The sequence below is a fragment of the Elephas maximus genome, chromosome 17, assembly GCF_024166365.1.
Source record: "Elephas maximus indicus isolate mEleMax1 chromosome 17, mEleMax1 primary haplotype, whole genome shotgun sequence".
Taxonomy (NCBI): Eukaryota; Metazoa; Chordata; class Mammalia; order Proboscidea; family Elephantidae; genus Elephas; species Elephas maximus.
Genome location: NC_064835.1, coordinates 88597641 through 88607218, shown reverse-complemented (window position 1 = coordinate 88607218; position 9578 = coordinate 88597641). Strand labels below are relative to the sequence as shown.

At 56.9% G+C, this 9578-nt stretch overlaps 1 protein-coding gene across 1 annotated transcript; it reads right to left on the bottom strand.

The window, feature by feature from the left end:
- Positions 1-629: 629 nt before the first annotated feature.
- On the bottom strand, positions 630-8648 carry NEURL3 (neuralized E3 ubiquitin protein ligase 3). Its single transcript, XM_049857186.1, has 4 exons — positions 8621-8648; positions 3140-3625; positions 2164-2235; positions 630-865 (listed from the first exon to the last, which is right to left on the bottom strand). Exons 1-4 carry the CDS (start codon positions 8646-8648, stop codon positions 660-662), a joined length of 792 nt encoding a protein of 263 aa, XP_049713143.1. The 3' UTR covers positions 630-659.
- Between the last annotated feature and the right edge of the window lie 930 nt (positions 8649-9578).

Sequence of the window (9578 nt, the reverse complement as noted above, 5' to 3'; positions counted from 1 at the left end):
GGGCCGGTAACTGCAGACCCACTTTACAGGGGACATGACAGAGGTGATCCAGCTTTCCACACATTCCACCCGGTTGCGTCCCTGCATCTGACCCAGGCAGCTCAATGCCTTGGGTGTGCAGGGCTCCCAGCAAACACAGCAGACACCTCAACTTCCTTAATTACACAATGAGGGACCAGGCCACCCCCTCTCTGAACAGAGTCCTTCTTAGTGACAGGCATAGTTCTTAGATTCCCAGCTTTTGTCCTCTGAGCTTATGAGTGCCAGTGATTTCCAGGTCTATGGTGGCTGTGCCAGCCAGCCAGCCAGAAGTCTTGGCAAGTCCTGGGCATAAATGAACCTGGAGCTAAGTAGAGGGACCACAAGCCCCTTGGCCCATTACTGAAGCCACTTCCTGGGGCCAGGCACCCTATCAGGAGAATAGTTGACTGGGCACAAAAGGGGTTCCTCCTTGCTCCATTGGCCCTACCCCAACCACCTGTTGGTGAAGGGGCAAGGAAAATGGCCATTGCTCCCTTCGCCTGCCTCTGTCTCTCACCTGGTGCTGCCTATCCTTCACAATTCTTCTCCAGAAAGAGGGCAGGGCTGCACCCCTCCCTCTGCAGGGGCCAGGCTCAGCGTCAGGTCCAATCTGCTACCCACACTGGAGTTCTTTCCACTCAGGAGCCTTCCCCAGATCTCACAGCAGGAGGGCCCCACGCCAGTGCCACCGCCTCGATCTGCCAGCGGCACATTGGGCACTTGGCCGTGTCCCTGAAGACCCTCCTGGCACAGGAGCTGCAGAAGTGTGTGTGGCCACAGGGGAGAAGGCAGGTGTTGGCAGCATGGTGGAAGCAGATGGCACACTCCTCCTCTCCTGCTCTGGCTGGAAGAAGGGAGGACACAGGTCAGGGGCACATGGGGTGGTGGGCAACCTGCTCACGAGATAACCACATGACAGAGAACTACACAGTCGGGTTTTGAAAAATATTCACCTCATGAGAAAATGCTCACAATGTAGTTAAGTAAAAAACTTGGAGACAAAACATATTACATATACATACATATCATAAAATTCCAATTTGGAAAAAAAGGAAAACAAAATACACACCATTCCTCATACACATATGACTGAAAAATACTGGACAGAAATCCACCCAAGAGGTGATGGTGAACTCCGGGTACGGGGATAATGGGTTAATTTTACTCCCTTCTTTATTCTTTAATATTTAATTTCTTTAAAAAAAAAAGTTTTATTGTGTTTTCCGTGAAGGTTTACACAGCAAATTAGGTGCCCATTTCACAATTTCTACACAAATTGCTCAGTGACATTAGTTACATTTTTCATAATGTGTCCAGTTTCTTACTAATTGTGTTATGGTTGTTTCATTTCTAGTACTCTAGTCCCCCCCCCCACCCCCACCCAGCCCCCTTTGTCTTCTCATCTTTGCTTTAGGGTAACTGTTGACCTTTCAATCTTATATAAATGGTTTTTCAATGGAGCCCTGTACTCATGGGTAATATCCTTTATTTTGTAAGCCAATCTGTTAATTTTGCTGAAAGGCGATCTCCGGGGATAGTTTCTATTCAAGGTTTAAAGAGTATCTCGGGGCGATAGTCTCAGGGAGTCCTCCAGTCTCAGCTGGTCCAGAAAGCTGGACTTTTTAAGAATTTGAGTTCTGTTCCGTGTTCTTCTCCTGTTCTATCCGGGTCTATCTATTGTGGTCCTGATCAGAGCTCTTAGTAGTGGTAGCTGGGCACCATCTAGTTCTTCTGGTCTCAGAGCAGATGATGAGGCCATGGTTCATGTAGCTATAAGTTCTGTGAACAGTTTCTTCTCTGAGACTTTGGTAATATTTATTTCTATTTGGCAAAGCTTTTACAATGAGTGTGCATTACGCTTTCAAAGCAGGAACAAAATGATATTATCTGGCCATCATGAATGTGCTCTAGTGAGGTAAAGTTGGCCAATGGTCCAGAAAGCAGAGCTGTTAAATTGATTTTAGGTGTTTAGCAGGCAGAGCCAAGCCTTCTGGCCCAAAGCCCATGAACCTGGGCCATGCTGGAGACTGATCTGACATTCAGAGAGACATTACCAAGCTCCCAGAGCTCGGGGCCTCCCCCAACCTCCCACCCCATTGCTAGAGTCTTGGGGAGTTCCTGGTGCTCAAGGAAGCTGCTCACCTTCAGGCTCAGGTACAGCATCATCGCTGAGGAACCAGGGCTTGGTGGTGGGGAACCAGCTGGCTGCAGGGTCTACGGCAGAGTGGGAAACTCAGCACCTGGCTTGAGCAAACCCAAGGGCTCCCATCCCACCCCACCCCGGAAGCAAGATGTCCAATTCCTTTCTTTCCTGGATCTCAGGACTGGAGCTCCCGGCTGATTTTAAGGTCCTGCCCTGGCCACCCCTTCCCCGACTTAACCCAGCAGAGGCCAGGGTTCATGAGGCTGTAGATTCTTCCTCCCAAACTGCCCTTTCGTCAGTCTCCTCCTCTGCCCCACTGCCACTGCCCGGTGCAGACCCTCAGCATTGTCCACATTCCCAAACCCCGGTGTGGATCCACACCTCCGAGAAGGCCGTTGCTTGGGTCCCACTCTGGACCTCCCAAATCTGGTGCTCCAGGTGAGGCTCCAGCAGCTGTGATGATTTTAAACAAAATCCCTGGGTGTGGGGGGTTGGGGGGGCTGCCTGTGCAGGTCCAGGGACCCCCAGACCAGAAATGCTAATATTTCTTTTAATGGGTGTTCCCTGCTTCTACTGCCCCCCTGAATCTACTCTCCCCTCTGGAGGCCAGAGGGATGGTTACTTCCCCAGTCTCACCGTTTCCCTACACTTGGCATTTCCTTTGCTTACCACACCCTTGGCTCCTAGAAGCTGCTACTTAGACTGCAAAGCCCAGCACAAGTGGTTCTTCCTTTGTGAAATGCCATCAGCCCTTTAACAGGTGTTTGGGTGCTGATCTTACTGTCATCCATCAGGGACTGGTCTTGTCTCTCTCCTGCCCCACACCTGACCCTGGGGTAGGGGCTGGGGGAATGACTGACTGAATATGAATGAATGAATCAGTGGGTCTTCCCGCGGCCCTTAGAAGCGGCTCAGGTGCCACCTGAGCCTCCACCTTCCTCCCGGGAGTGGTGCCTGGGTACCTGGTTGCCTCACCCAGCAGTTCGATGGCCTTGGTGGTCCCGTACACGTCCATCACGGCCCAGAGAGGGGCGCCCATGAGCACACCCTTGCGCAGCAGGATGCGGGGTCCCGCGTTGACCTCGGCGAAGAGCCGGCCGCGGCGGTTCACCCAGAAGCAGACCACGTCCCCCGCGAGCGCGCAGCCCTCGGGCAGCACGGCTGCCCACGTCGGGCTCTGCTCCTCCAGGTCGGGGCACACGAAGGGCGGCAGGCTGGGCGCAGGCACGTGCGCGGGGTCCAGGCGCGTGAAGCCCACGCGGAGGCCACCCCGCCAGCGGTCCTCGTGCCGCAGCACGCGCAGCACCACGCGCTCGCCGGGCGGCACCGGCCGCTGGCTGAACACGATGCCGTCGTGGAACGTGGCGCGCCGCCTCGCCGTGCACCGCCGCGCGTCCAGACGCACCTGCGCGCCCTTGGCCTCGGGGTGGAAGCGAAGGGCCTCGCGCGGTGCCTCGGCGCCTGGGTAGCGGGAACCGGGAACGTCAGTGCAGGCCGGGAGGGACCCGGACCCAACCGTTTCCCCAAGCCACCTTAGCAACCCCCAGCTTCCCCGGACCACCGTGACACCCCCACCCCAGCACTCCGGAGCTACCTCCCCCACCGCCGAGCACACGCCGTCCCCGCCCCCCTCACCACTGCAGTCACCCCGGGGACCCCAAAGACCTGCCTAGAGCCCGTGGGGACCCCGCTTTGCGTGTCCGGCGTCTAAGTTCCTCCCGTGACCTCCCTAGGCCTCAGTTTCCCTCCCTCAGGGATGTCGTCGAGAAGGAACTGATGCCTGTACCTGCTCAGCCTAGCTCAATAGCGTCGTGATTATTATTGTTGTGAAACCAAGCTGATTTTACGACAGTAAATAGGACAGATTTTAGAGCAGTAAGTATAGCATAGTCCTGTTTTTGTTAACTACACACTTGCACATACCCAGACCCAAACCCAGTGCCGTCCAGTCAGTTCCGACTCATAGCGACCCTATGGGGCAGTTCATCACACGCATATACATGTGTCTCAGTCATCTAGTACTGCTGGAACAGAAATACCACAAGCGGGTGGCTTTAACAAACAAATCTATTTTATTGTAGTGTAGGGTGCTTGATATCCAAATTCAGGGTGCTGGCTCTAGGGGAAGGCTCTCTCCCTGTGGGCTGTGGACGAAGGTCTTTGTCTTGTTTGAGCTTCTGCTCTTGTGGGTTGGCATCTCTCTTCCCCCATCTCTGCTTCTCTGGCTGGCTTGTTTAATTTCTTTTGTATCTCAAAAGAGACTGATTCAAGATACACCCTACGTTAATCCTGTCTCATTAACATAAAGACAACTCATTCCCAAATGGGATTATCACCACGGGCATAGAGGTTAGGATTTACAACACATATTTTGGGGGGACATAGCTCATACCATAGCAATGTCCAATGTAATACCTATAAACAACCTGAACGGGGCTGGGCCGACCTCCTGTGGTCAGATGGACCAGGTGTCAGTGCTATTTTCCACCCTGTTCATCAGGCTTCCTGATTTTCCCCAAGGTGAAGCTGCAACACTTGTGAAGGAGAGAAAGGGGCCGAGAGCCCCCCACAGGATGTGGGGTGCAGCCTGGTGAGGGGTCCCAGGTCAGCCTTTCAGTATCTTGGGCTGTGCCCAGGCAAGGCCTGGTGTGGCTCTGAGACCAGGGGATTTCCTGACATGGAAGGCAGGCAGAGAAGGTTCCTTGCCAGACAGCCCTTCCTCCCAAGCCTGCTGCCTGGAGGAAATGGGGAGAGTTCCCTGCCTGAGAACTGCCCACAAGGAGTTCCTGTGGCCTTGTTCCCACCCCAGCCCTCCTCCACTGCTGGACCTGCTCTCTCTGGGTTATCTTATGTTGAAAGTAAAAACAGGTAAATTCAACTGGAACTTGAGCCAGACCCCAGCCTAGAGGGATGCCCCTACTCCCGGATCTGGTCAGTAGCCACTGATGCCAGCTCTCTGGTCCAGCTCAGAAGGGGACGAGGAGGGGAACTCAATCTGGTTGGGCAGAAGAGACACTCTTGAGGTCACAGTGAATCTGCCTCTGACCTCCACAGGCCAGGTAAGCCCACCATGGTTCCCTCACCCCAGGTGTTAGGGACAAGCCCTCACCCTGGCCTGAGGACCTCTGGGCCTGCCCCTATCCTCTCCTCATCACCACCCTGCCCTCGCAGAGCCTGTGTCCACACTCGCCACTCCCTTGCGCAGCCTGGCCCTTGCTGTTCCCCCTTCCTGGGATGCGTCATCTCTCCCAGCTGTCCGCTGCTTCCCCTCCCCTCCCACAGGCCTGCCCAGGTCACTGCTCCTTGAGGCAGGTCCTCAGCAAGGGGAAGTCCCCAAGTAAGCACATGGCATGGCCTGGAGCCATATCAGAGGCCCTGACATTGGGCTGGATGATTTTGATTATTGAGCCACTGGGTGCAGGAGGCCTTCTGGAGGCGACCTCCTCCACAGGGTGGGCAGGCAGCTGGGGTGCCGATGGGCAAGGCCTCACACCTAGGCCTGGGTCTGCTGTGGCCTGGGCAGCTCACTGCCCCTCTGGTCTCAGTGTCCTTATCCACAAATGGCATTGATAGGCCGGCCCAGCCAGGGCCTAGAAGCTCGGGTGCCTTCCCCAGGGCTGCTGAATGTGAGGGGTTAACTGCCCCTTGGACAGGTCTCAGGCTGTGGGAGAGGGCAGGTAGCGGGTCTTGGTGTAACTAGCCAAACCCAGGAGGATGGGAGCTGATGCATCACTTGGCTGGGTCACTGACCATCCCCAAGGTGGAAACTGGAGAGGAGGCCTGGAGTAGGCTTGGTAGGGGACAAGGGCAAAGGCCCCTAATGCCAAGGAGCTGGTGACCAGAGTCCAAGCCCCAATCACCTCTGCCGAGCACTGGCTCAGGGCCAGGCCCCCTCCACAAAACCCCACATTCAACCCTCCTGCCACCCCATGAGGCAGAAAAGAACCCCCTCAGCAGGCTCTGGCCTCACAGCAACCAGAGCTGGGGTTTAAATTGGGGGAGGGGGCAGCCTGGTCCCGGGCAGCTCCTACAGGGATCCAAAGACCCACCGTCCTCAACTCCCTGGGCCTAGACATAACTAACAGGGATGAGCTCCTGGCTTGGAGCCACTGTCCTGCTGCCCTGGCCCCTGCACAGCCCCCCCAGGAATGGATGCAGGCTGACTCAGAGCAGGCCAGCAGAGGACTCAGGGGAGGTGAGCTCACTTCCCATACACTTCCTGGAGGGGAGCAGGGAGCTGGCTGTGCAGGAGGCAGTCCGGAGAGGAGGAGGAATTCCCGGGGAATGGCCTTGAGGGGTGCATGAGTCCCTTAGTAGGGCAGGGAGGAGATGCAGGCCTTGCCCTGGACCAGACGGTCTGCAAATCTCACCCCATCCCTGCCTCAGGAGCCTTCCGGAGGCCCTGTAGGGGCCATGTTTACATCATGCCCACAGTTGGGGGGGGCCAGTGAGGCGAAGGGGGCACAACTGGCTGCACAGGCCACTCGGCAGCCAGCGGATGTGAGCGGCCTTCTCCCAGCTGCACTTCTGAGCCCCTTTCAAAACTCCCTTGGGCAGCGCCTCAGGAACTGTGTGAGTGTGACCTCTGCCAGGCGCCGCTGGGCCCCCACGTCCCCACCCACTCTCTCTGTGGTATTGGCCGTTCCCTGCTCAAGGCCGAGAGTGAGCTGGGCTGGACCCACCTGGCCCTGCTGGCCTGGCCACATGCCAGCAGGCTGGCACACTCACAGAGGCACTGCTCCACAGGTCTCTGCTGCCTGGGTTTGGAGGTGGGTCACAGTGGGTGTGGGAGGTGTGGGCGCCCATCTGGAGCCCCTTCCTGGAGCCTACAGGGCCGCAGGGGACCTCCCATCCTCTGACCGAGGCAACCCATTTATGCCTACTCCTGGGGTGGGAGGTGGTGGAGGTGGGCACAGGCCAAGCCTGGCTTTCCGAGTAGGCCTGTCCACAGCTGGCTGGGCTGGCATGGTGTCAGAGCACTCACACTCACCTTCTCACACACCCCCTAGAGGTGGCCATTCTTCGGATAAGCCCCGTTTTCAGGCAGAACCTTGAGATGCAGAAAAGTGGGGTGGCCTACCTACCCACCTACCCTGCCCGATGAGCTCCCCAGGCTGCAGGGACAGGACCCTGTGCCAGGCTTGCCGACGAGGACCTACCCCAGCTGCTGGGGAGCTGGAGAACCACAGCTCGTGGCCTTGGGGTTGCCTCCACCCCTGGACAGGCGATTCACATCAGAGAATCACAGGTCTTGGAATCTAAGCAACAGAAGGTCGGTGGGGGCCCCCCAGGTCTTCATCATTTCATCACACCCCTCCAGCCATCCAGCCTCTCCAGGTGCCAGGCACCCTCTGAGCACCTCTTTGAATTGTCCCCCTAACCCTGTGGGAAAGCACTCAGTGGGGCGGAGGCTTGGAGAGGTTGTGCAAGTCACCCAAGGTCAAAAGTGGGGGAGCCCCAGCCCGGCTCCTCGACCTCACACTCCTGCCTCGCCTCCTGTACGGCAGCGTCATCGCCCTGCCTGGAATCCAAGCATGGTTGCCGTAGAGGCAGCGGCTCTGGATGCAGCCAGCCAGGTGTGCGAGCTTTCGGTGTAGCCGGGAGGGTAGGTGCCGAGCCAGACTCAAGGGGGTGGTTCTTTGCTCCGGGGGCAGGGTCCACTGATGAACAGCCCTGATCTCTGGTGATCAAAGTCAGGGTTCCCCTTCTCCTGCCCAGCACACGCCCCTTCCACTAAGGGAGTGCCGTACCCTCAGGTGGGGCTTGCAGGGAACCTTCACACCTGGTGACCCTTTTGGTTGGTGCATCCTGGCCGCCCTATAAGCTGGCAGCATGGGTCACGCTGTCCCCAGCCTATGGATAAGGAAACTGAGGCCCAGGGGAAAAGTGCCTCACCCGCATCCCACAGCTAGACCCTGACAGAGCTGGGACCCTGACCCCTTAAATTCTACCCTGCTGCCCACCGCCACAGCAGGGGGCCCAGGTGGCGCAAACAGTTTGTGCATCGGCTACTAATCAAAAGGTTGAATCTACCCAGCGGTACTGCGGAAGAAAGGCCCGAGAATCTACTGCCATAAAGTTACAGCCATTGAAAACCTGTGGAGCGCAGTTCTATCTACTCTGACACACGAGAGTCGCATCCTCAGGCTTTGGTTTCTGACTACAGCCTCTCTAGTCTCTGTGTAAAAGGATCTGAGAGGCCGGCAAGTTGGGCAGGTCAGCCCATCCTTGCAGGGACCCGGGATCTATGTCACCCAGCCTCTGTTTGGATTCTCGCAGTGATAGGAAGCTTGCTACCTCACGGAGCCAGAAGTGCTTCCTGAGCAGTGTTTACACATCAGGTCGGGGACCACACCTCTGCCTTCTGAGATTGCTGCCCTGGCAATGACATAAAGCCCCTTCCACCCCTGGCATCTGCAGTCCAGGCCACCTCAAGGCTCCCAGGGGTCCACTTACCAGCCTCAGAGCAGAGCTGGGCCCCCATCAGCCTGGGATCCTGGGGAACAGGTCTCCGAGTCAGGAGGGAAATTGCCTCGAGGCTGCCAGTGGACAGGTTTCCAAAGGCTCTGTGGGTTTTCTTGTTATGGGCTGGGGATTGTGTTTCAGGGTTGATGATTAATTAGATGTTGCTGTCACGGGTTGCAATCGGGGAATTTCCTGGTGATTTCTCTTGGCTCAAGGCAGACCTGCGTCAGCTGGCTGGTCCAAGGAAGGTGGCAGGGAGAGGACCTGGGTAGGATGTACGGTGGACTTCTCTTTTGCTCCAGACCCGTCGCTCTCAGCTTAACTGGGCGTTATAACTGCCTGCTGCACTTTAAGGAGTACCTGTGCCCAGGCCCTGCGCCGGCCCCCCTCGCCTCTGATTCCACTGGTGGTCGGGGGGCGGATCAGTATTTTTAAAAAATTACCCTGGATGATTCTTACGTGCAGCCAGGGTGGAGAGCCACTGCTGCTGGCCCTGGCACGCAGAAGGTGCTCAATCAGTGGGCTGAACTGGGTCGAATGGAATTTGGTGCCTCCCAGGACCCAGGAGGTCGTGCCTGCCCTGAGTCCCCTGCATAGAGGCTGCAGGCTAAGCAGACAGAAGGGGAGAGTCACGTTTGTGACTGCTCCCCAGCCTGGCTGGTGCTGGAATTCCACTTTCCAGCCGCGGTGGTTGTGTGCCGTGGAGTTGATTCCGACTCATAGCGACCCTACAGGACAGAGTAGAACTGACCCATAGGGCTTCCCTAGGCTGTAATCTTCAGAGGGAGCGCATCGCTAGGTCTTTTCTCCTGCAGAGCTGCTGGTGGGTTCGAATTGCTGACCTTTCGGTTAGCAGCCGAGCGCTTATCCATTGCGCCACCAGAGTGCCTTCCACTTTCCAGAATCCCCCACAAAATGCTCACACCCCTACAGGAGACCCCACCAAAGG

Excerpts from the sequence above, each read along its gene's own strand:
- NEURL3 (XM_049857186.1), bottom strand. The coding sequence starts at position 8,648 with ATGGGGGCCCAGCTCTGCTCTGAGGCTG. Across the intron at positions 3,626-8,620 it reads CCAGCTCTGCTCTGAGGCTG|GCGCCGAGGCACCGCGCGAG; the intron begins GTAAGTGGACCC and ends CCCGCTACCCAG. Across the intron at positions 2,236-3,139 it reads CAAGGCCATCGAACTGCTGG|ACCCTGCAGCCAGCTGGTTC; the intron begins GTGAGGCAACCA and ends ACTCTGCCGTAG.